Source organism: Mus musculus, chromosome 7 (genome assembly GCF_000001635.26).
Source record: "Mus musculus strain C57BL/6J chromosome 7, GRCm38.p6 C57BL/6J".
Lineage (NCBI taxonomy): Eukaryota > Metazoa > Chordata > Mammalia > Rodentia > Muridae > Mus > Mus musculus.
This window is the reverse complement of record NC_000073.6, coordinates 132,859,225-132,886,461: the sequence shown is the minus strand read 5'-3', so window position 1 is coordinate 132,886,461 and position 27,237 is coordinate 132,859,225. Positions and strand designations below refer to the sequence as shown.

Sequence of the window (27,237 nt, the reverse complement as noted above, 5' to 3'; positions counted from 1 at the left end):
TAGGTGGCCAATGAGCCAATGAGCTCCAGGGATCGTCCAGTCCTTCCCCAGCCCTGGGATTACAGATGTGATTACGTCACCACACCTGGCTTTTTCTGTGGATGCTGAGGATCCACACTTGGATCCTCACGTTTGATAGCAAACACTTGCTCATTGAGCCCTCTTGACTGCTTCTTAAAATATAAAATACTATTATTGTATGTGTGCATAATGTCTGGACACAAAGGCCATGGTATATGTGTGCAGGCTGGAGAACAATTTTGTGAAGACCATTCTCTACCTTTGTATGGAATCTGGAGACAGAACTCTGGTTGTCAGACTTTATAAGCAAATACTTTCCCCTGCTGAGCAATCTCACTAGTCTTTTTTTTTTTTTTAATCTCTTTAATACAGTTAAATTCTTTTGTTAAAGTAACTAGTGTCACCTGCCCTACTGCTTGGCATTTAAAGATATACATCCTGACTAGGGATGAGGTTGCCAATATTATGTTTTGACCCTACTCCAGAAACACCAATCTCAACATTGAATTGTTTTCCACACCACTCTACTGCCACAGCTCTGCTGAGTTCAGGGCTCATCTGCTGGCCCTGTTCTGAGAGCCTACATGTCCTGAGACACTCTCAAAGCACCAAGTTCTGCTTCCCAGTTATTGAGTGACCTGAGTGGAACAGTCACTTCAAACCAGAGTGCCTCTTCTGGGTGGTGCCATCAGAGGCCTCCCGGCTTCAGCTTTATCCACTACCGGTACTTCTCCGGATAGCTTGGTTCTCACCACACCATTCTTGAAATCAACATCAGCATTCTGGTAAGGTGTATTTTTAGATCCCTCTTGAACCACACAGACAGGTCCCTATGGAGACCGAGGACACGTTTTAATGCCCTTTAAAACCTACCTAGCATGGCTGGAGAGGTGGGTCAATGGTTAGGAGCGCTTGCTGCTCTTACAAAAAAATCACTTTAGTTCCTAGTTTCTGTATTGAAGGCCACCAATCACCTGTAAATACAGCTCTAGGGGACCTGATGTCCTCCTCTGGGCTTTAGTACCTGCACACACAACACACTCACACACATACACTGACATTCACACTCACTCACACACACTCACATGAACACACCGACATTCACACACACACACACACACACACACACTCACACACATACACTGACATTCACACTCACACACACACACTCACACTCACACACCGACATTCACACTCACACACACTCACACACCGACATTCACACACACACACACTCACACACAAGTATTAGAAAAAAACCCTACCCAATAGGCAACACCTACTGAGGCAATAACTTGCTGGTGCTAAGACAGACACTAAAATATCGTATCATGATTAAATAAGTTTTTATTGTCACATTTAACTGCTTTGTCAGATATACACTGTATATTTCAGTATGGCATAAAAATAAGAATATTTTCCTGAATGTCAAAATCTGAACAGAAGAGATGGCGATGGCACTTTAACAGACTGGACTTCATACCGTGCTGAAGCTGCTAGCAGGTAGCTGATAAAAGCTGGAACGCACTGCAGATAAAGTGACCCTCGACATTCAAATCAAACGGAAGTGGTGTGAGCCCAGAAAACCAGGATAGCAGTTACAATGCAGACCCTGGGGCACAATCAAAGCAGGACGGTCAGCATCTCGTCTCTAAGACTGTATCCACTGTCTGAGACTGCGCACTGGAGCTCCTGAGTAACTATCACTATCAAACGAGATGACTCCTTTGAAACCTTTTAACGGTATCCTCATCCTTACGCGTTTTAACTAGTCCAAGGAAGGCAGTTCAGCGCCAAGCATCATGGGCTGATTGATTGCCATATATGGTAGGTCTTGCCACTTCCAATCCAGCAGCCCAACATACTCAAAAATGGTTTTTAGTGGTTTCACACATTCTGGGCAAAACTAGAAAACAAGCAGTAATTAAATAAAAGCGTAAGTGCATCCCAATGGTCTCCGCACATTTGCAATTATCCCCTAAATGGCAACTTTAGGGGAAAAAAGAAGTATGGTTATTCATACTTGAAGTAGCTCTGTAGTCACCAAGATTCCTGGATATTTTCTCAAAAACGTCTTTCCTCCACAACTCTAGCCCAGGATCCGCCACACCTAAGTACATTACATCCTTTCCATAGGAACTTAGTTAAATCCACTGTGTCTGGGATCTGTTCACTACAGACTCAGGCCTGGCTTCTCCCTTCTGCCATCTGCTGGTGTGTGGCCTCCCTCCATGACTGCATGCAGCGCAGCATCGCTGGCGTGCACCAAAAGACAAGGGCCTGATCCAGATGAGTACTCGCTGGGGATTAGTATTCCTACATTTTAAAAAGGCAACCATTTTAAGTGACAATACGTATCAGGCTAGTAGAAAAAAGTTGAAACAAAGCCCTCTCTTCTCATCTTACAAAACCATGCAGATGAGAGAAGGAATGTCTGACTTGTTCCAATTAGGCTTCTTGGAATTAACAAAATTTCTTTTCTGGCAAAGATGAATTTGGCTCATCATAGAAAGTTCTTTGAAGGCTGCTGCTAAATTCGTTTCCCTTTGAAAAAGCAAGTTTCAAGGCATGATAGTGCAGAGGTAAGTTTCTGACGTACAGACTATTTATAGACTAATTGTGCTCAGTCTCTGATCTGATTTATCTTAAGAACAGACTACACTGAGGGGTCACTCTGCCTAAATTCACTAGTACATCCATGAATCGCACCAGAATTAGGACAATTTGATTATCGTAATGATTTTGTTGTGAACCTGTGCACTGTACCCAGAGGTGAGGACCAGCGGACAGAGGATTCTGGGAGTTCTGTGCACAGGATGCTCCACTCAGGAGCCGCGGCATCTGAGAAAGCAGGTCTCCCCACAGATTAAGTCCTCAACAACACTCAATAAGCCATTAAGAAAAGTAGTGCCAAGTGGAGAGTGTCATTTGTTTACTTAAATCTGGGAGGTCTGAGTGTTCCTGGGGTCCTCGTCAGGATGTGTCGAGGGCCGTGAATTCTTTGAATGTGAGTATTCGCTATGAGGGGACTCTGCAGGATCAATCAAATTTTCATAATCACTGTCATCTGACTCCTCCCCACTGTCTCCAGCTGCACTCTGGGAAGGAAGAAGATCTGCTCCACTTCCAGTGAACTTCAGTCCGCCACTGGTGGAAGCATAGCTGGAAGAGCCCACAGCCTGAGGACGGGGCATGAAGACACTCCTTTCCATGCGAGAATGGCTCAGAGTACTTTCTTGATTGTTTGGGTGGAAATCAGAGTAAGGGGGCGGAGGATCAGAGGGCTCCGTTTCTGCCAGAGTACTTCTCCCTTCAGCTGAAAACCCAGAATAGGACATCCGAGGGCTGAACGCTGGCTCCAGACTTTCGGATGGCATCTGTCTGCTTAACAGGGCCTGCTGCAATCCTGCACAGAAACAGGAAGAATGTCTTAACAAGTTCTGTACCTTCATAGCTTTTTAGCTCCACTTGTTAAATGGTCAACTGGAATGATCTGGAAAGGAGCAGCAATGCTGTGAACTCATCACTGCTAATATTTTACAAATGTTTTCTCTACATTAATTTCTTTGCATCTCAAGTATCAGACTAACCAGTTACACAGTGAGGCCGTTGTCTCAAAAAACAAAAACCGCAAAAAAGAAGCCAGAGTTGAAAGTCCAGGCACTCTGATTAGAAGTACAGCCCCACAATGCACCACACAGGCTTGAACCTCCAGGTCCTGCTCTTCTGCCCAGCAGCTGACACTAAAAATCCTTCTGAATACCTTTACAAGTCACACGAACAGGGACTGCTCCTTACAGTATCCTAGCAGATGCCATACTGCTTTCTTTTTAATGTGTATTTGTGTCTGTGCCTACCATTTGCATAAAAGTGCTCAATGAGGCCAGAAGAGGGCACTGTGTCCTCTGGAACTAGATTTACATATAGTTGTGAGTTTCCCTACACGGGTGCTGGAAAGCAAACTTAGTCCTCTGCAGGAACAGCAAGCTCTACCTCTCCAGCCCCCAAGAATTTGGTTGCTAGAAACAGATGATATTGTCAATACACACAAAAACCTGGCCAGATTTCTTAGATCTGTTCTGACTTCTACCTGCTTCAGCTTTTCTCTGTGGTCCTCTTGGTTCAGTTTTAGAAACTAGAGGAATAGCATAAAACCAGCATTTCTCACTAGGAAATGCTTAAAGACAAGGGAATGGATGCCCTCTCTCCTTCATGTAAACCTGGTGGTTTCTCAGTGTAGGATTCTTGACAATATGGCTCAGTGTAAGCTTGCCTAACATGGGTCATCTTCAGCTACAGAGAAAGTTCTAGGATATACAAGACCCTTCCTTACAATTATGGGGATTAAGGCAGGTTTTCAAAAATGGTCTCATGTCATTTAATGGATAATTTGATAAAGTAATGAACAGTTTAGCGGGGTAATGTGACCTGTAATTCTAGCTACCCTGAGCTAGATAGACATGGTGGCATATGCCTTTCATTCCAGCAGAGGCAGGTGGATCTCTGTGAGTTTGAGGCCACCCTGATCTACAGAGTAGAGTTCCAGGAAAGCCAGGGCTACACAGAGAGCCCATGTCTCTAAAAACAAACAGAAATTCTATGTACTTTGGAGGCTGAGGCAGGAGAATCACAAGTTTGAGGCCTGCCTGGCAACTTATGAACATACAAAGCAGGACGAGTGAGATGGCACAGCAGACTGAGGACCCGACTGACAACCTTGTTCAATCCCTGGAGCCTACACAGTGGAAGAAGAAAACCAACTCCTGCAAACTAACCTCACACTGGTGCTCATAATAAATACATACGTACATACATACATACATACACACACACACACACACATACATACAAACAGATAAATGAATGAACAAAAACGAAACAAAAACAAAACAAAAAGTCAAGCTGGGCACGGTAAGCATGTGATTTGAATTCCACCCCCTGCCCCCCAGCAGTGGAGTCACGTGGATCTCATGGAAAATGCAATCCTGATCAGGCACGGCAGCACACACCTGAAATCCTAGGACTTAGGAGACTTTGAGGGTCAGATCTCAAGTTAGAGGCCAGCCTGGGCTACAGAGTAAGTTCCAAGCTCAGCAAGGGTACAAAATGAGACAACGTATAGGATAAATATAAAGTAAAGAGGCGATACAATAGACTAATGCAAGAAGGGGTGGAGTGCAGGTTAGTGGTGGAGCACGTGCTTAGCCTGGGAACCCTGTGCTCAGGCACAGTCCCCCCACAGTGAACCCTGTGCTCAGGCACAGTCCCCCCACAGTGAACCCTGTGCTCAGGCACAGTCCCCCCACAGTGAACCCTGTGCTCAGGCACAGTCTCCCCACAGTGAACCCTGTGCTCAGGCACAGTCCCCCCACAGTGAACCCTGTGCTCAGGCACAGTCCCCCCACAGTGAACCCTGTGCTCAGGCACAGTCCCCCCACAGTGAACCCTGTGCTCAGGCACAGTCTCCCCACAGTGAACCCTGTGCTCAGGCACAGTCCCCCCACAGTGAACAGAGCCAGTCTCTCATACTGAATGGGAGACCGCGCTCCAGGTGCTTACTTCTTTCTTGTTCCTTTTCATTTTTCTTCTGAGTGATTTGTCTTCTCAATTTGTTCACTTCTGCCTGACAAGATTCAACAACTCGCTCACTCTTTTCTACATCTGCACATACTGCCTGAGGGGGAAAAACACAAGAAAGAAGATTAGCTTCAAACCCAGGCAGGAGGTAATCTACAGATTCAGCTTCATTACAATGGAAAAATGGGACTGGAGAGATGGCTCAGCACTTAAATTAAGAGCATTAGCTGCTTTTTTCAGAGAACCCAGGTACAATTTCCAGCAGGCTCACAAGCACCTCTAACTCCAGTTCCAAGAGATCCACACCTTCTGGCCTCCAAGGTTACCAAACACTGAAGTCATCAAAGTTAAATGCAGAGAGATAAGGTAGAGCAATCTTGAGTGCTCACGAAAGCAGAGCTGTGTTCCCCCACTTCCCTTTATGAGACAAGACTGCCTGTGTAGTCCAGGCTGGCCTCCAACTGGAGATCTGTCTCCAAAGCCTCTTAAGTGCCAGGATTATAGTGTATGCTGCCATACCTGATCAGGATTGCTTTTCTTCTGTATGTTCATATGCAACATTTATGTGGGCATACAGGTACATATGCATGTGGAGGCCAGAAGTCAACCTTGAGTGTCTAGTCTCAAGAATCGCTCACAATTTAAAAATGTTAAAAACTGTCTGTGTGTCGGGGTGCGCACACAGATGAGAGAAAAGCATCAGGGTGTCCCCCTCTGTCACTCCCTTCTTTTCTCCTTTGAGAAACATGGCATTCATGAGGTTTTGGGCTAGATTGGAAGCTGAAAGCTAGACTGGAAGCTACTGCCTGTCTCTGCCAGCTCAGTGCACAGGACTATGCCCAGTCTGTTACGTGGACACTGGGATCTGAACTCTAGTCCTCATGCTTGAACAGCAAGCATTCTCTAGCCACTGGGCCACTTCTCTAGCTTGAATGTTTTTAAGGGTGTGTGCACGAAGCTATAATATATTAATCAATACAACAAAGAATCAGTTTTAGTCATTATTTTTTAAAAATTATCATTAGGGGCTGGAGAGATGGCCCAGTGGTTGAGAGCAGGACTGTTCTTGCAGATAAGGTAGATTTATTTAATTGAAAATAATTATAATAAGGGAAATCTGGAAAAGAAAGTAAGTTTCAAAGTTGAGGTTTGAATGTATGTAATTTAGCTACCAATAACCACTATGAGAGCTGGCTTTTTTAATCAGCAAGGTAATGTGTGACACCATTTAGAAGTTGTTTGGCTAGTATAAACGGTCTGAAAGGTCATGGTCATGAATTCAGAGCAAAAAGCTGTTTTCTGCTGCACATTCCTCCCATAGCAGAAATATCAGAAACTTCCAGGAAAGCAGTTTGGCACAAATGAGCGTGACTAGCGTTCCCTCCACTTGCAAGTGTGTAGTGAACACAAGCCCTGGAGGCTGCACTGCACTACTTTGCCCTTTTACTAAGGCTTTCCCCATTAGCTTCTTATAGTCTTTGGTTTTCCGAGACAGGGTTTCTCTGTGTAGCTCTGGCTGTCCTGGAACTCACTCTGTAGACCAGGCTGGCCTTGATCTAACAGAGATCCACCTGCTTCTGCCTCCCGAGTGCTGGGATTAAAGGCGAGCGCCACCATGCGCTGTGGCTTCCCCACTTTAGACGCTACCCTCACCCCTCCCTCTGTCTGCTGGGCTCTTTCCCAGGCCAAGGAGAGTTCCAACTTTGCCACTTTTCTTATTCTCAAATATAAGTGCAGAGGGAAGGACGGTCAGCCTGTAGCTGGCAGATAGAGGTGGTACCTTAGACATTTGTTGCATGACGGACTAGGGAGAGACAGATCCACTGCAATCCTCCCACTCCATAGTGGTGGCTGGGAGCAAAATGAACTGATTAGATGGAAGCTGGGCTAGACTGGGTGTCAGCTTATGACACCGTCTCCCCTTCGAATATAACTGACAGAGCAACTGTTCTCAGCACCCCTCTTCAAACTCACCTTTGAAGGTACACTTCCAGAAACAAGCACGACTGCAAAGGGGTCCTGCATGTTCTAAGAAGTGGCATTAATAAGTACTGCAGTGCCTCCCTCTCAACACACGAGGAGGCAGGATTCTGTGACGGATATCTGACAGACGTTGTTATAGCAAAGCGCATTCTGACTTTTGAACCACTCACTGCTCATTTATCTGTCAGTTACAAGATACATTTGTTTGTTTACTTATTTACAGAATTAGGACTTAAGCCCTATGAACCAGCTGGAAATACCACTTACCTGTACTTTCTCCTGAAGTGCATTATAAACCTGATAAATTGCCCTGATGTCCTTCATGACTCCATCCTTGTCAAAAAAGTCAGTACTAAAAGACAGAAAAAAGATGTCAAAGTTATTAAAATCACCATGAACATCACTTCGACCACAGTAGCATGTGCTGTGACTCAAAGGTGATGTCTAAGTACTAAAATGCTTATCCCGATAGAATTACAGAAAGGAAATAAAAAAGAACACTAATTAAAAACAGAATATTTTCCAGCGATTATGTTTATCCTTTTTTTTTAAACTATTTTTATTTTTAGATAGGGTCTTTCTATGTAACCCTGGCTGGTCTGAAACTCATTATGAAGTCCCTGTTGGTGTGGAAATCATGACAATCCACCCACCTCTGCCTCCCAAGTACTGGGATTAAAGGTGTGTGCAACCACATCTGGCTGTTGTACTTTTTAAAACCTAAGGAAAGCAGCTTGAGAGGTGGCTCAAAGGTCAAAAGCACTTGCTGCTCTTGCAGAGGGCCTGAGCTCAGGTCCCAGCACCCACACTGCCAAGCAGAGCATCCCTAACTCTAGCTCCAGAGGATCCAATGCTCTCTTCTGCTCTCCTCAGGCATAGCACACGGAATGAATGAATGGACATATATACACCCAGGCAAACAGCTACATACACACATGCATACATACATACATACATACGGTAAAATGTAAAAATAAATCTTTAAAAACATAATACATAAAACTTGAGGAAAGATACAATAAAATTAAATTATCTTTTTAGTAAGTATAAAAAAATTAGTACTTTTAGGGATTCTTTTATTTGTGTGTCTGTGTTTGCCTAAGTGTGTGTAGTGCATGTATGCATGTGTATATAAATGTGCACATGTATGTTTGTTCATGTGTGTATAAAAGTGAGCTTCAATGTGTATGCTTGTGTAGGGGCGAGGTCACTGTCAGGTGTCCTCTTATTTCTCTCCACCTTATTATTTGAGACAGAGTCTCTCATAGATCCTGAGCTTCTCCATTTTGGCTGTTTTGCTGGCTGACTGGCATGTCCCAAGCACCTTCCTATTTGTGTGCTCCTAGTGCAGGAGTCATAAATGTGCTATGCCCAGCCCAGCCTTTTATTTTTAACTAGTTTTATTTGCACACATGTCTGTGAACCACACGTATACCTGGTACCTGCAGAATCCAGAAGTGGGTACTTGGTCTCCTAGGAGACCACTGGAGTTACAGTGGTTGTGAGCCACCCTGCAGGTGATGGCAACAGAACCCATGTCCTCTGCAGAGCAACAGTGCTCTCAACCATCGAGCTCCCCCTTCTCCAGCCTCCCTCTCAGTTTTCTCACAGGATGTGAATACAAACTCAGGTCTCATGCTTGCACAAGTAGTTAATCTCTACTGAAGTATCTCTGCAGCCTCAGTTTTTTATCTTTATTTATTTTTATCTTTTTGAGACAAGGTTTCACTATGTAGCAGAGGCTAGCATGGAAGTCAGCAGAAATCCACTGCTTCTTCTTTCTTGGTGCTAGGATTACAAGAATGCACTACCATGCTCTACAGAGCAGACTGGTTTTGCTGAGTTTTTTGTTGTTGTTGTTGTTTTGTCTTGAGGAAGGGTCTTACTTGGTAAGCTGGCCTTGAACTTATGACCACCTCCAGTTTCAGCCTCTCAGGTGCTGGGATTGCAGGTGTGAGTCACCACACTCAGCTTTAGGGATCATTTCTACAGTTTATTAAGAACAAATTCTGATATATGGTGGTGATAGTGATGATGGCCTAGAGAACCTGGTTTTCTTCAACTTCAGTTAAAACAAATGTGACTTTACATTTCTTACACTTTGAAAAATATCAACAAAGGCAATGCCATTCCCCAAAGAGCCCAGTTTACCTTTCAACTTACCCGTGCTCTTTAATGACCTTGGCATAACTCTGAGACGTGTTTGGCACTGAAGACACTTTGTACTCTTGCTGGCTAGTATTGCCTAGATTGGGAATAGCAAGTGATATCCTTTGATTATACCTATGAGGAGAATTGAGAAAAACAGCATGTAATAAAACAGCATTTCTCTTTTGTTTGTCTGAGGCAGGGTCTCACTATATAGCTTATTCTGACTTCACACGTACACTCTGCCTGTTTCAGCCTCCATGTGCTGGGATTATAGACATATGTCACCATACCTGGCTCTCCTGCTATGTTGCCTGGCTAAGTGTTGAACTTGTGGGCTCAGTACTTCACTGCTGGGTTTACAGGTGTGTATCATCACTCCCAGGCTTAAAAATCGTCCTTTAAGAATTGGGAATGACAGGGTTTGAGTCCCAACACCCACATAATGGCTCACTATCATCTGTAACTTCAGTTCCAGGGGATCCAACACCCTCTCCTGGTGGCACTAGCATCAGGCACACATGTAATATAAAGAAATTCATGAGGGCAAAACACCTACGTACATAAAATTTTTTTTAAAAATTAAAAGGATTGGGATTGAAGGCTGTAGGTGTAGCTGGTAGAGTACTTGCCTAGGGTGCCCAAAGCCCTGTGCTCAATACCCAGTACCACAGGAACCAGACAAGGTGGCACACACCTGTAATCTTGGCATTCCTTAGGAAGTAGAGGCAGAAGGATCAGAAGTTCAAGGTCATTCTTAGCTGCACAAGCTAGCTCTGAGCTACATGGTTACTCCCAGGTCTATGAGGGATCCACAGGGAGACACCATCTCAAGAGAGCAAACAGTCAACCCAGGAGGGTCACTACAAGTTCAAGGCTGGCCTGCTCTACATAGCAAATTCCATGTCATCTGGACTACAGAGCAAGACTCTGCCTCAAAAACAAAAAGCAAAAGGGTCAGGGTTTTTTTGTTTGTTTGTTTTTTGTTTTTTGTTTTTTTTGGTTTTGGCAGTAGGCTTCTGTGTCTCTGACACTGGTAAGCTAATTCAAAGGGCTGAGGCCATCTTGGACGCAAGGTCAGCAACTTCCTTTCCCTGAAAGCAAGACTCTGCTGCACATTCCTTGAGGGCAGTGGTTCTGGCTCAGAACATTGCCTGCATGTCAATGATTGACAGATCCCTAAGAGAAACCTAGAGGCTAACTAATGAAATCCTAGGCATAGCTACCAAACTGTAACTATTTCACTGATGTTGTCTACTGATCCTATGCTCAGAAGGAAAGCTTTCTGCAACTCCCAAACAGAAAACGTGGTCACATAATGTTTTCACAAAGACACAGTGCAAAAGCCTCATCACTAATAATGGTTCATTTTGACAATTTCTGTCTGTGCATTGTGTGTCCTAAAGTTATAATCAGACTCTATTTTTGCATAATGGGTCACAAGGAAGCAAATTAAGTGTCCACCGATAAGAATAACAAACACATCTAGGGATACTTACTGATCCCAACCACTTTAACTCATTTGATTGGCAAGCAAACCCCTGGGAACCCACTTGTTTCTGCTTGCTGAGTGCTGGGGTTACAGATGCAGGCTGCCATGCCCAACTTTTACACAGGTGCTAGGGAGCCAGGCTTTGATACTCATCCTTGCTTCACCCTTCCCTCAGGCCTGCTGTCTCTCTTTTTATCTACAGCTGGTGGGAAGCTGTGTTTACCTGCGGTTTGGTCTAAAGAGAACATATTCTAAAGCATGAGTAGAATTGTTGGCGGTAGAGATGAAGCTGAAGAGAAGGAAGACCAGGTCTGGCACGCCGAGGATGCGGGTGAGCTGCTTGTGGATGACCTGTTCCCTGTAGGACATCTGCTGCTGGGTGTTTCGCCGGAACCTGTACCATCCGATAACTTTCTGCAACAAAACCAGACGACAGCAAAGTATTAAGAGCTCACTTAACTCAGAATGCGTCCAAATGAGCCCTGTAAACAAATGTTCGTGACCACTCTACGCTGGCGAGCCCAGAACTACGAACAGCCTTTCTGTCAATAAGTGAATGGATAACCTGGGTACTGGAATCATATACAGTAATAAAGAACAAATCACCATGGAGGCATCGCAAAATAACCATGCTTGGTGAAAGAAGCCAGTTGTAGGGTGTGGAAAATAGATGCTGAACAATCTTATTAGTACAAAATTCTAGAAAATGAATTTACAGTGACACATGTAGCATAGCTTCTTACTGTGTTGTGACCCCATATAGGGCCACATAACTAAAAAAATTGGTAACAGTAAAAAGTTTCTAAAGGGCTGGAGAGATGGCTCAGCAGTTAAAAGCACCAACTGCTCTTCAGAAGGTCCTGAGCCCAGCAACCATATGGTGGCTCACAGCCATCCATAATGAGATCTGACTTCCTCTTCTGGAATGTCTGAAGACAGCTACGATGTACTTACATATAATAAAATAAATAAATAAATAAATAAATAAATACATCTTTTAAAAAAAAGTTCCTAAAAGTAAAATGATCAAAAATTAACTCAAAAAAAAAAAAAAAATCAAGTATGCAGGGCTGGTAAGGTGGCTCAAGAGGTAAAGGGGCTTTCCACCAAGACTGCTGACATGAGTGTGATATCTAAAATCTACACTATAGAAGGAAAAAAAGGACTCACACAAGTTACCCTCTGACCTCCACATCTGTGACATGGCTCAAAATGACTGCCCAATGAGTGTGTGACACTCGGGTAAATGCACGTACAATGAACCTGAGATGCATTAATTTCCACTCACCAACCACTCCCTCCTCATTTCCACCACACTGCCAGTGCATCCAACTCTGTGCCAGAGTGACAGGCGAATGATGGCATTTCATTCCACTTTGTGTTCTCCTTTCATGTGTGTCCTGGCTAGTCTAGACTTCTTTTTACACCTTGTAACCTGCCTGTTCTCTCCCCCTTTTTTGCCTGCCTGCCTTTCTTTTCTTTTCTTTTCTTTTCTTCTCTTTTATTTTCTCTTCTCTTTTCTTTTCTTTCTTTCTCTTTCTTTCTTTCTTTCTTCCTTCCTTCCTTCCTTCCTTCCTTCCTTCCTTCCTTCCCTCCTTCTCTTCCTTCTCTTCCTTCCCTCCCTCCCTCCCTCCCTCCCTTCCTTCCTTTCCTTCCTTTCCTTCCTTCCTTCCTCTCCTCCCTCCCTCCCTCCCTCCCTCCTTCCATCCCTCCTTCCTTCCTTCCTTTCAAAAGAGTACTTGTATGGAAGGCTAGTGAGATGTGACTGTAGGTAAAGTGCCTTGCTATGCAAGCCATGTACCCCAAACCCTAAAACCCATGGTAGTGGCTGGATGAGACATCCCCCGTAAGTCTCACATATTTGAATACTTAAGTCTCCAGTTGCTGTTTGGGGAGGCTCAGTGGGTATATGGCCTTGCTGAAGGAAGTGTGCCACTGGGAGCTTTGAGGTTTCAAAAGCCACATGCCACTCTCATTCTGTTTCCTGTTTGATTTGAGATATGAGCTCTCAGCTGTTTCAGCTTCCATGCCTGCCTGTCATGCTGTCCAGTCATCCCAGACTCTGACCCTCTGGAACTAGAAGACCTTTCTATAATTGGGTTGGTCACAGTGTTTTATTTACAGCAATAGAAACCCTAACTAAGCACTTGTCAGGTGGGTTCCGGGAATGGAACTCAGATTGTCTACAAAAGTAGATGTGCTCTTAGCCATTGAACCATATCTTCACCCCTTCATTTATTTAAAAAAAAAATTTCTGTATGTATGTGTGTGCATTGTGTATACAGATGCCACTGGAGGCCAGAGAGAACATCAGATACCCTGGAGCTGAAGTTACAGGCAGCTGTGAGTTGCCTAGCGTAGGTACAAGGAACTGACATGAGTCCCGTAGAAGAGGAGCAAGCACTCTTAGCTCCTGAGCTGTTTCTCCAGTCCCTAAAAATTTTAGGACATAAGGTGGTGGATGTTGCTATTTTGAGACAGGTGTCAGGTAGCCTAGGCTGGCCTTCAAATCACAGTTTAGCCAATGAGAACCTGTAACTCCCGATCGTGCAGTCTCTCCACTTTTTAGGTTCTGGGATTGCAGGCATATGCTACCTTGCCCAGAATAACTGACATTTTCCAGGATCATTGTTTTGACTATAGAACTAGTTCACGTTTATGAGGTTTGCCTGAAGCTGAGGAGCTCCAGCAACTGAACGCTGCCGGAGGAGGGCAGCCATGTTGCATTGGGTGTGTGGACACTGGTAGGTTACTCATGGACATCTAGGCAACACCAACTGGACTCAGTGAGTTAAAAGAACAACGAGGGCATGAAGATGAAAGAGACAAATGTTAGGGAGAGGTCTAAAAGGAGAGGGTGGAGGTGGAGGTGGATAGGATCAAGAAATACACTACATAGGTATGAAATTTTAAATGAGTCTAAAATATTTTTAAAATTAAAAATCTACAAAATTATTTTTCAAATTATGAACTAAAGAGAATGAGCCATCCAGAGTCTTAGTTAGGGTTTTACTGCTGTGACCAGACACCATAACCAAGGCATGTCTTATAAGAACAATATTTAATTGGGGCTGGCTTACAGGTTCAGAGATTCAGTCCACTATCATCAAGAAAGGAGCATGGCAGCATCTAGGCAGGCATGGTGCAGGCAGAGCTGAGAGTTCTACATCTTCATCTGAAGGCTGCTAGTGGAAGACTGGCTTCCAGGCACTAGGATGAGGGTCTTAACGCCCACACCCACAGTGCCACACCTACTCCAACCAGGCCATACCTTTTAATAGTGCAGTGGCAGAGCATATACAAACCATCACATGTACTACTAGTAGTTTTCTGTATTAAAGTTCAGCTCCCCCCCTCCAAAGTTTAAGTAAATGAGATCACATTATAAAGACTCATCCTCCATAGTGTAAACACAATTTCAAGCCCATGATTTACCTTTAAAGCCTGCTCACAGGTGTAGCTCAGTGGCCGAGTACTGGGTTTGATCTCCAGCACCAAGAGAGAATCCCTAACGCAAGCCGATACCATGGGTTCTAGCTGTTCTTCCTTTCCCACGCTAGGCTGTGACGTCAAGATTGGAGCAAGTAATACATACAACATACCTTCCTCCGATCTTTCAGAATTCTGTCCAAACTTTCTTCATTCACTTTGCTCGCATAATCATAAAAACTGGTTTTTTAAAGAAGAAAAAAAAATAATTAAAATGCTATCATACTGTGAATAGACAGAACCACAGGGCCTACAGAGCATCTAACCCTGATAGATGCAAGTGCTTCGACTCCAAGGTTGGTAAACAGAGAATCAGCCTAAGTGCTTTCTCGATGGGGAGCTACATTTTGTATCAAATGATACTGAGAGATTGCTCCATTCAAAAGGCATTCCTTCCATGTGTGGAAAGTAATCAAGGAATTACAAAATGTATGGTTTCAAATGGCTCCACTACTTTGTTTCTAAGTATCAATTACTTATGAAAAAAAAAGATAACAGCAACTCATTTCCTGAGAAATGAGGGGAAATGAACATCTGTGGGTGTTTAACAGACCCTCGGCTGGATGCTTTTCTATTACATGTTCCAGCCACAATGCTGAGGTATAAGTTCATCCCAACTCAACAAGGCTTTCTGCTGTTTTTATAAAAGAGACAGCAAAGCTAGCCAACTGGATGATGGAGGGTCTTGCATATGCTAAGCATGGTCCAAACTGCACAGCTAAGGGGACAGGCAGACTGGACTGGAAGCCAAGTCTGGCTAGCTTCTAACAGTGTGCTCACCTCCAGAACAAACCAATGTGAGCAGTTAGATATACTCACAGGAGGGTCCTTCCTTGTCCTTGGTTATAGTCTTAGGAATGCCATTCTCCTCCCACCACATGCCCCACCGGCAGGAACACATTCAAGATACAGGGAAAAAACTGCCTCGGAGGTCAAGAGACCCCCGCCCCAGCTCAGTCGCACCTCACTGCAGGTCCAAGGATAGACTGCTTACCCTACCTACTCTCCTCTCCTTCTTTGCTAAGTTAGAAACTTGAAGTACAAGGATGATTTTTAAGATTCCCTTCAATTCTAAGTGTGAGTCAAGTCCTTGTTCTGAAAGTTCTGCACCTGCAATGTCTTGTGGCATTACTCAGGATGGTGAGACAAAGCATGTCCAGCAAAACCCTGTCAGGCCCAGAGCAGACACATCCATAGAGGTGATATGTGGTCCAAAACCTGGTGGTCTTTCCCGATGAACCCACGGCTGCTTCCCTGGCTTCCCCGCTCCTCTTTCAGCTATGTGGAAACGGAATGACTTGAGGTCCTTGGCTACTTTGTGGCCTCACAGGAAGCCATCCTGCTTGATGGTGATCCTTAAGAATGAGAGTGTGTGTGGGGTGAGGATGACAGAAATCCCCAGGAGTGCTAGGTGCTTGCAGAGGGGTCAGGGCGAAGACAAAAAGGGACAAACAGCAGAAGAACCAGGCAAAGTGACTAGAAGGGATGAAGGAAGGACATGGCTATCAAGAACACTAAAGAAAAGATAGGCATGGTGGCACATATCTTTAATACTAGTACTTGGGAGGCAGAGGCAGGGGGATCTCTATTTGTCTGAAATCAACTTGGTCTATAAGTTAGTTTCAAGTCAGCCAGGACTACATAATCCTTTGAGATCCTGTCTCAAAGAACAATGACTGATGTTTACGTAGGCACACTGGAAGGAAAACACTGGCCTGGGTTCTGGGAGGGATAGGGGGAAGAAGCAGAGGCAGGGGAATTTTCTGAAACACACAGGTCAGTCCTCAGGTGGAAGGGTATGGGTTGAGAAGGAAGACAGAGGCCTGGAGATGTAGCTCAGTAGTAGAGGGCTTGCTCAGCAGTGGAGACATGTCCCATCCAGTCATGGGACAGAGAGGCCTGGCAGGAGGTTGGGATTATCTACTCTTCGCTCCAGGTGCCCCTCCTGCTGCTTCCTCCTTCAGACTGTTTCTCTGCTGCTAGGTTCTGTCCTTCAGTGGCCATGCTACAGAACTGGTGCATATGAACTCAAACACAGAGAGAAATGTTTGTATTCCTTTTTTAACTTTGAGATAAGATCTCGCTGTATAGGCTTTGAACTCACAAAAATTCACCTGCCTCTACCTCCCAAGTGGTGGAATTAAAGATGTGTACCACCACTGCCTGGCTCCTAGCTCCTTTTATTTTAAAGCTGATCACTGAACATTTTTAATTTTTCTCAAAATTAAATGTACATCTATATGTGATTTCTATGAACAATTTTATCTACATATGGTCTTTGATTAACTTTCTTCTATAAGTATAAAGAACTCACAACCAGGAGGTTGAGGGAAGGCTGACTCTAGCCACTGACACTATGATTTACATAGCCCCCCTTCCCTCTTTCCACTGGAGCACAGCTCCTCAGATACAGCATTCAATAAATAAAATTCTGGAGCTAAGCATGGTAGCACACTTGAGAAGGAAGATGGCAAGTTCAAGTCTAGCAAGATCTTTTCTCAAGCAACCAAACAACAACAAAAACATATACACACAAAACCCCAAAAATAACAAACAGAAAAAAAAGATAGTAAATACACGAGTACCCTTAACTAAACTTATAATCAGTTACAGCCTAAATGTACTGGTTTCAAACAATCTTTTCAAAAAGGACCAAAAATTACAAAACCAAGTGTGCCTTACCTGAAGAGTTGTGAACAAGGCTGATGGTTATGGATCTCTGTAACCAGACAGAGGGAATCAACTCAGTTAGTCATGTAAGGCACAGGCAACTATAACATAGCTCAGGGGTTTAACAACTTTTTGTATTTATCTTATGTATATGAGTGCTCTGTTTTCATGCACACCAGAAGAAGGAATCAGATTCCATTAAATGGTGATAAGTTACCATGTAGTTGCTGGAAATTGAATTCAGGACCTCTGGAAGAGGGGTCAGTACTCTTAATCACTGAGCCATCTCTTCAACCCCTATCTCAGGATTTTTTTAAACCAAAATTTAGGATAACCAAGCCCATGTTGTTCTCGTAACAGGTACCATGTGTATGCTAGGACGGCAGTGCCACCGCTTCCCACTACACCCAGAGACAGTCTCAGAACAAAGCTGAGTGGGAAGTGAGAGGCCTGCGGGTGTCCTGTGTCCCTGTGTGGTGAGTGCACATCTGACAGCTATTGTACGGCTCACTCAATCTTACCTATTTAAACAAAGCATCAAGGAAAAAGTAGCCACTGACTGGAAGCATTTAATCAACCTGGATAAAAGCTGTGGGGACAGCTTGGGAAGAGAGGGCCTCAACTTTCCTACCATTAATAACCATCTAACGATGCCTGACAGCTTGGGCCAGGTGTTTGGAACGCCGGCTGTCCAGTGGCTCTTTCTAGGCTGGTTGATATTAAAGGAAACAGTCATTTATAAGACCGATCCTAACAGCGCCTGAAAAGATAGACGCTGGGATTAGGCAGCATGAACAATGTCTTCAAGCTCACCAGGGGCCATGGACTGAGTTCTCAGAAGAGCATGAGACTAATTGACTTTCAATTCTATTTACCAGATTCTCCCAGAGAGTGAGTGACTCAGCACCTACTGTTTAAAAAGAGACAGCTTTGGGATTTTAGGCAATAATTTCACCTCAATTAATATAAAACCAGAGCCTTCAAGGACAGCTATTCTCACTCAGTAACACTGCAAACCACATGCCCGGATGCAGGACTGACATGAAGAAGAGTTTATTTGCCTCACTATGGCACCAACTCATGACACAAAGAGAAAATGTCATCTACAAAAGTCCCTTCTTTTGATGCTTAAAATAATGCAGTGCACAGCCCTGAGTTACTTCAGGCACTGGTAGTCACTGAGATGTGGAGCACGGGTAGCAAAAATATTACTTAGGATTCAGAAAAAAGAAAACTTATCATTTACTTAAAGGTAACGCTATTTTGTTTACTGAAAGCCCTAGAGCAAGATTTGAAGTTTGAACAAGTAGTTGTCCTCAAGCTAAACTGTCCAGCAATTTCCTTCTTAATTTACAAAGCAGATTAGAGACACACTACAGACATGACCTAGGCAAGCAGCTCACAGGGAATGTCTGTCTAGTCTATGTGGAGGGCCTGGATTTGACATCCATACTTGAATATATACTGAAAATGCAATTTTTGCCATCACTTAAGTACATCTGGCAATTTAGATTTTTAAAAACCACCTATTTGTGTGCTTGCAACCACCATAGCATCTGTGTGGAGGTCAGTGGACAATTTAGTCTTCCCTTCCACTCTGTGGGTCCAGGAGTCAGTCTCAGGACATTATGGTAGGAAGTGCCTTTGTTTACTCAATTAGTTCACTGGCCTTGCATCCATCAATTTAACCTTTATTTACCAAATGAATTTTAAAATCCTAGGTGCAAATAATAAACTACTACACACACAGATGACTTAGGAAGTAAAATTCTACTACTTAGAATTTTAGCATGTATTCGGGTCCTGTGTGCACCTACACATGCCACGGCATAGGTGTGGAGGTCAGAGAACAACCTTTAGGAGCCGGCTCTTGCCTCCTACCATGGGAACTTCAGACTCAAACTCAGGTTGTTGTCTTACTGCAAGCCTTCATACTCAGTGAGCCATCCTGCTAACCCATTTTTTTAATTTTAAAGAGTTAAGCAAAATGAAGCCCTAAATTTCCCTATGAAAGGCCCTGCACATAAAACATGTCTTTGCATGGCAGGGAAGGGTTGTGTGAATGCTTTTATAGTCTTTACTCTTGCAGACAGATCAGCCGTTCGCCCTCATTTCTAACTCCACTTCAATCTCTACCCTTGCCCCCATTCTCTGTACTAGAAAGCCATTAGAATAGACTTTAAATTGATGATTTGGTACCAGTGTGACAACTCAGACCCCACTCAGCTTCACTTTAAATTCTGTGTTTCGGGGTTGGAGAGATGGCTCAGCAGTCCTCCTGGCAGAGGACCCAGGTTCAAGAACCCAAGAGTAGGTGCTCAGCTCCCAGTACCCACATCAGACAGCTCACAGCTACCTGTAACGGAGCTGATCCAGGCATCTATGTTCACATGTACACACCCACACATATGAGAAAGTGTGCTCTTTAACACGTTTGCTTCATCAGTAAAGCACCTCGCTCTCTAGTCCGCTGATGAAGACTGCCACTTGATGATATGTGTGCGGTGTTTCTGAAAAGACTAGGCTGTTTATCAGAAGGAAACTGGTTAAAAGGGAGAGGATACATTTATACCCCAGTTCCTCTTTCTCAGCAATCTTCCCCAGAGTAACTGCTGAGTGTAGCCCTTGGACTCCTGTGGAGGTCTAGCAACTATCTTAGCAGCACGTGGAACTGTTTTTGCCGATCGTTCTTGGAAAGACTAAGACAACACCTTCATTTATTATAGCACAAGCTGAAATAAGCAACGGCGAGAGACTCATCCATAGGCTTCTGCTTCACGGTGGTTTTGAGGACACTATCAAGTAGTCACATACCGATTCGGTAAAAATCAAGCCAGCCGAGTAAGAAACAGCTTTAGAAAAGACCCACACAGGGGCTGGAGAGATGGCTTAGTGGTTAAGACTGCTCTTTTGAAGGTCCTGAGTTCAAATCCCACATGGTAGCTCACAAGATCTGACACCCTCTTCTGGTAAGGCTGAAGACAGCTACAGTGTACTTAAATATAATAATAAATAAATCTTTAGGTTGGAGCCGGGTAATGGTGGCCCATGCCTCTAACCCCAACCCTTGGGAGGCAGAGGCAGGCAGATTTCTGAGTTCGAGGCCAGCCTGGTCTACAAAGTGAGTTCCAGGACAATCTTTAGGTTGGAGCAAAACCTTCATTTCCCAGCAACCACATGATGGCTTGCAACCATCAGTACAGCTATAGTGTCATATACATAAAATAAATAAATCTTTAAAAAAAAAGATGACTCACAATTATAGCAGTCTGCTCTAAGTGACATAACATCTTATATAACTTGTTTTTATTAAGAAAATATTTACTTTAGGGGCTGGAGGGATAGCTTAGCAGTTAAGAGCGCTGGCTGCTTGTCCAGAGGAACTAGGTTCAATTCCCAGCACCCACATGATGGTTCGTATCCATTTATAACTCTACTTCTAGGAGACAGAACAACCTCTTCTGACACACATGTAGTTCCCAGACATACATTAGGCAAGCCACCCATAAACATAAAAACTAAAAATAAATAATTAAAAACAAAATTTAAAAGATTTACTTTAGGCCTGGCATGGTGGCACATGCCTTTAATCCCAGCACTCAGGAGATGGAGGCAGGCGATCTCTTTTGAGGACAGCCTGATCTACAAAGTAAGTTCCAGGACAGCCATTCATGGCTACACAAAGAAACCCTATCTAACTGAACTATACTCCCAGTTAGGAACCAGAGAATAAAACAAACAAGTACACACTTTTAAAAGAGCATTTCTGGAGCTGGAGAGATGGCTCAGCAGTTAAGGTTGCTTTTCTAGAGGACCTGGGTTTGATCCCTAAGACCCACACAGTGGCTCACAACTGTGTGTAACTCCAATTCCAAGGTATCTGAAAACCTTTTCTAGCTTCTAGGTCTCCAGACTTCCCAGAGCACCAGGCACACATATGGTACACAGACATACATGCAAGTAAAATACTCATGCACATAAAATTAAAGTTATATATGAAAAAAAACTTCTAAAGACAACAAGCTTACCAATTACTTGCAGAAACTCTGTGTTGCTGATTTGTGAGTCACTGATGCTAAAAGTTTCCTCTTGTCTTACCTCTCCCAGCAAAAATCCTTCCTAAAAGAATAGAAGAAAATAGCTGATTAAACTTAAAGATAATTTTTATTAAAACTAAAAGGAAATTAGGATGTACTATTTTATATTAATTTTAACAATAATCCAAATAAGCTTGGCATGTAAAGTGCTTTTTTATAAACCAGTGACTGGACCACAGCAAGCTGGTGTCATCTATTAATAGGATCACATGTAAGAAAATATTCCAAAATGACACATCATTGTAAATCAACAAGTCTTCCTGTTTTAAATGAGTTCATTACTTAAATCCTAGACAGTCCCACAGCATGCTTAAACAATCACAAGAAGCAGAAATATGCCATGGTTGCTTATATAATGTCACATATAACTTCATGTTGCTTATATGAAGTTATGACTTCATATAACTTCCTTTATTGCTTTAAAACCACCACTAATAGTGAACAATACAGACAATGGCAGGATAAACTGGAATGGGAAATCAAGATTTCAGCCAACATACTAGCTCCCATCTAATAAACGCAAAGTTTATTTACACTTGTGGAGAACACCTATTAACGCAGTCAACATAGAATTCTTTGCAAATTACCAGTTGGAGCTCTTGCAGCCATGCTCAGTACAAGCATGGCTGGTGAGGATATATCCTATAAGCCAAAATAACCCTCCTGCAGAGAGGACAAACTAACCCACTGTCTCATAATCTCTCTCCTGAATGACCCAAGACTTACTCCTTCCCTTTGCTCAAACGGTACCTTAACTGAGAGGCTTTGCCCAACCAACATATAGGAAATAACATCTGCTAGGCACTTCGTCCCCTATATCTCGCCTCCATTTGTCTTCTCATCATCTGCCATGTCACAGACTTACAGGATCATCAGTGCCTACTCTGGCTAAAATAAGCTCGGGGCAGGCACCTGTGCTTGTTTACTGCTAGGACTGCGGCACTTATGGCACACCCAACACTTACTGTACATCAGATACTAACTGCATAAATTCTGCTGCGACAAGGCCCTGCTCTACAAAACCCTCCATTCTCTGCTCATTCATCGAACCAGCCACACACACTCCCAGTTTAAAAACATTTCCAGTTGCTAGTCTACATCTGTGAGTGGAGAGGGCAAGAAAGATACTTTGTGGCCTCAATTTCTGTATTTGACTTTGAGGGAATGTTTGCTGTGCAGAGAATTTGCTGGGAGATGGGCTGCCCTGGGTTCCACCCACAGCACTGCCAGCATCTCCACAAGAGATGAAGTATTCCAAACTTCCCAATTACCCAACTCAGCAGTCTTTAAATCTGACTAATATACAGATTTCCTTTGCAAAAACAAATCTTGGGCTGGGGATCCATGTGGGTCAGTGGTTGAATTCCCAGCACTGCAGGGAAAAAAGACAAGAATTCCCTCAGACTCAACACAGATGACTGACTACTAGAAATACCGACTAAGTGTTTCTGGTGGTCCAGGACGGTAGTGTAGTGACATTTTTGAGAATTCTGGAATCTTGGTTTCTTTAAAAAACACAGAAATATTATAAGAATGTGTTTTCGTTTTAACCCCAGGTGTGGGGATTGGGGCTGCTTCGGACTGTCGGTAGCAGATAACTCTGATTTGCCTCATGCTCTCGCAGAGGCATGGTTTTGCCAGCTGCAGATAGTTTCTGCAACTGTGTGATGTTGGGAATTCTGGGAACTTTTCAGCAGGTATATAAATGCTACAGCCACTGAGAGGTGTGGTGGGTGATTGTTGGTTGCCTGGTCTATATAGGGAGTTCCAGGATAGCCAGGACCACATAGAGAGACCCTGTCTCAAAAAAAAAAAAAAAAAAGCAAAAAAACCCTCATATGACATCAAAACATTCTAAAGTTACCTAGGAATGTTTATTTATCCCTGGTCTGGACTACCTGAGTAACTCTTACATCAGTGGTTCTCAGTCTGTGGGTTGAGAGCCCTTTAGGAGGTTGAATGACACTTTCACAGAGGTCACATATCAGATACCCTGCAGATCAGTTATTTACAACTTATAACAATAGCAAGATAGTTACGAAGGAGCAACAAAGATAACTGTATGGTTGGGGGCGTCACAACGTGAGGAACTGCATTAGGAAGGTTGAGAGCACTGAGCACTGTATTACATTTATAACAGGAAGAGGCAAACCACAGGCCCAGCTTTGTTAGTACACAGCCTGCAAGGTAAGAATGGTTTCTACATGTTCACATGGTTGCAAAAATTAAAACAGATGTTTCATGAACTGTTAAAAATCAGTGGGCACTCAAATTTCAGTGCTATAAATAAGTTCTTATTAGAATAGGCACCTCATTTGTTCGTGGTCTACACTTGTTTTGTCCTTACAATAGCAGAATTGAGGAGGTATTAAAGAGACATATGACTCCAAAACTTTTTTTTTTTGGTTTTTCAAGACAGGGTTTCTCTGTATAGCCCCGGCTGTCCTGGAACTCACTTTGTAGACCAGGCTGGCCTCAAACTCAGAAATTCGCCTGCCTCTGCCTCCTGAGTGCCGGGATTTAAGGCATGCGCCACTTCACCCGGCTCCAAAACTTTTTAAAAAGAGAGAAGGTAACTATCTTTTATTATCTGGTCCTTTTCAGAAAACGTCTCTTTCCTTCAAGAGTTAAAAAAAACAAAACAAAACACTAACAAAAACTTTCTTTTGAGTTGTTATCCAGGGCTGTCCAAGAGCCTCCCAAAACAGAATGGTCTCATTGCTACTGTCCTTGGTTGCCTCCAAGAGGTAGAAGTCCCTATTGCTGAAGACACTCCATGCACTCCAGAAAACGGACCCCAGAGCCCCAAGCTGGAACTGATCTAAATCCACCCACCAGCCCCGAGGACTAGCTTTTATAGTACCAGAAGGCATCGTTCAAGCTTCCAAAGGAAGGAGGCAGCTGACAGTTCTACCCAGCTGTAACACTTGTGAACCACAGCAATGACCTGCGTATCACACTAACTCCGAGGCTGCAGTAGTGGCACACATAACTTAGGAATAACCATCGGCTCTCTGGTTGGACTTAAGATCTGCTCAATAAGAAGAAAACCATGGCTGATACCAGATACCTAACCAACTCCTTTGTGCTAGTGAAGTCAGGGACCTTGGAGAAGCTACAAGCATCACTTTACTGAACCAGCATGACCCCTAACAACAATCTAAACATTTGTCTTTATACTCACAGATACGTGTACTCCTCACTCCTCAGCAAGGAAACATCTCTTTGCAACAAATGGAAATATTACAGGAAACCATAACCAAATGCAGAGTTGTGGAGCGCAGTTCCAATGAATACATTTACAAAACTCTCCCATACCAAAGGCTCAGGGAACATAAGTAGAAGAGAGGGCAGAAAGACTGTAAAAGCCATAGGATCATGATGTTTGTTGTGAGATTGTCAGAAGCTATGCTCATAAAGTCTCATAAACATGTCTGCCTAAATATGAGCTGAACAGGACGACACCCATAGACAGGCCAGAGTGGTCAGGCAAAAGCCCACAGGGCCTCAACCCTACCAAAAGAACTCCAGGCATCTAAGGAGTGTCGAGAGTGGGAGAGAGTCTTCCCCAGGGAAGAGCACACCAATTGGTTATCCAAAACAAAGGCACAGTCCTGAACCTTACAGATGAGGAACATTTTTCAGGCTAAGCAGGTTATATTTAGGAATATATATGCATACATATAAGCATATAATAGTGATTAATAAAAAAAAAAGAGACCATGTATTTGAAAGAAAGCAAGAAGGAGTATAAGTGTGTGGGGGAAAGGGAGTCTGGAGGGAGAAAAAGGAAGAAATGATGTAGTTATAATCTCAAAAATGTTTTCAAAAATGTTTGCTAACTTTAGCTCCACAGAATAAGTTTAGCTTTAGATTAATTTTCCTAGACCAAACAAACACATCTTTTAAAAAGTAAATTCTTGGTTCTTCAACTTTAAAACTGACTTTTTTTTTTTTTTTTTTTTTTTTTTTGGTTTTTCGAGACAGGATTTCTCTGTGTAGCCCTGACTGTCCTGGAACTCACTCTGTAGACCAGGCTGGCCTCGAACTCATAAATCCACCTGCCTCTGCCTCCCAAATGCTGGGATTAAAGGCGTGTGCCACCACGCCCCGCCTGACATTACTTTTAAGTATTCCACACCCATAACTGTGGTAAGGTTAATATAAAAATGTATAATCATATAAAACACAATTCAAACTATTGGCCTTGTATAAAATTTCTTCCCTCATGCCAAGTAGGAGATAAATATTAAGGAAATTGCTATTAAATAGCTAGAAAGCTAGAGCTGGGTTTAATGGCTTCCCCTTGAAATCCCCACACTTAGGATTGGGGGTGATCAGGAGTTCAGGGCCAGCCTTGACACTATCTCAAGACAACAAAGAATAAATAACAAGTGAAGAAACGGAACTATGGCAGTTTCTAGAAATACTGTCCAAGTTTCTTATCTTTATAATAATCTTGTCTTATACACAAACTATGACATTCCTAGGTACTCTCTAAAACAGAATAAATAAGCACCCTGAACTCGTAACTGCAGTCCATGGACGCTAGGAACTTTACAACCACTTACAGTATTAAGAGCTAGCTGCAATACTGAAGGCTAGTAGGTCAGAGCTGGCTTTAGGAAAAAAAGCAGAACAATGCTGAATATATTCCTATCAGTAATCTCTGCCATCAACACTGCAGAGATGAAAAGAACAGTAAATTCATTCCACTCAGTATACTCATGGAATCGCCTCTCAGAATCAGTCTTTATTAATGGAATCGAAGATCAGTGACATCAAACCAAATCCAGTTTCCCTTCTAACTACTGTTTTTATAATGACAACCACAAAAAGCCCCATCTCTTATTCAATGAATTTAAATCGTTCACCAATAACAACAACACACACACAAACCGCTAATTGGTGGGAGAGTAATGTCCTGTAAAAGCACCTATTTCACAAATAATTTCCAGAGGTCAACGGCATTGAAAGGCAATTCGTAAAATAAAGACACCGAAGAGTCCTATGGACTCCATGGCCTGTACATTTCTGATCGCTCATAAGTGGGCCTGTCACTTCCCTCTTAAGACAAGTTCCGGGGATTAGAACACTCGCTGAGGAACTAAACAGGCAACTTTGAGGAAGTGCAAACAAGACTCTGCACCTAACGAGCCTATTCACATTCTCCATTTTCCACTGGGGTGAAAAAAAAAAAAATCCAAACAGCCACATCTGATAAGTATGAACGGTGACAGACACGACGACCCGTGTGGCCGGGGGTCAGAACTTGGATCCTCTCCTAGATTACAACCCAGACCTTTGAACTCCATCCCGACCCAAGGCACTCAAGTCTGGAAGCGCGATTCTCAGCGAGGGGTAGGCACCCAGTTTTGGCTAGGCGACTCCTGACACTGGCGGGGCCGGGCGCTTTAGGTCCTTTGGACTGAGAACAGCTGTGCCAGGACCCGCCCGAGGCCGAGAGCGCCAGAGAAGGGCCCGCGGGGTGCAGGAGCTGGAAGGGGGCGGGAGCCGCCTGGGTCACCAGCTCATCGGTTTGTCCCGGGGATTGAAGGCCGAGCCTCCAGCGGTCGTCGCTTGGCCGCAGGCGCCGGCCTGAGGAGGAAGCCGAAGGCCCCAGCGGCCACGGCAGGGGGCCCGGCACCTACGTGGTCGGCGTTGCTGTTGGCGCTGTGGAAACACACAGCGCTGAAGGTGTAGCCCGAAATGGAAGCCGCCATGATGGAAATCTCCACCTCCCCCATCATGCCCCGCGGA

At 43.7% G+C, this 27,237-nt stretch overlaps 1 protein-coding gene and 1 long non-coding RNA gene across 4 annotated transcripts in view; one reads left to right on the top strand and one right to left on the bottom strand.

Moving 5' to 3' along the window:
• The window catches only part of 1500002F19Rik, a 59,397-nt gene extending 47,549 nt beyond the window's left edge, over positions 1-11,848 (top strand). For all 3 annotated transcript variants that reach the window (XR_003946678.1, XR_870008.3, XR_003946681.1), the window contains one exon: positions 11,424-11,848. This is a non-coding gene — a long non-coding RNA (RIKEN cDNA 1500002F19 gene). The remainder of the gene's footprint in view (positions 1-11,423) is intronic.
• On the bottom strand, positions 1,348-27,237 carry Abraxas2 (BRISC complex subunit). Its single transcript, NM_198017.3, has 9 exons — positions 27,129-27,237; positions 21,409-21,499; positions 17,393-17,429; positions 14,824-14,890; positions 11,445-11,635; positions 9,745-9,864; positions 7,849-7,933; positions 5,581-5,695; positions 1,348-3,427 (listed from the first exon to the last, which is right to left on the bottom strand). Exons 1-9 carry the CDS (start codon positions 27,225-27,227, stop codon positions 2,958-2,960), a joined length of 1,275 nt encoding a protein of 424 aa, NP_932134.3. The 5' UTR covers positions 27,228-27,237; the 3' UTR covers positions 1,348-2,957.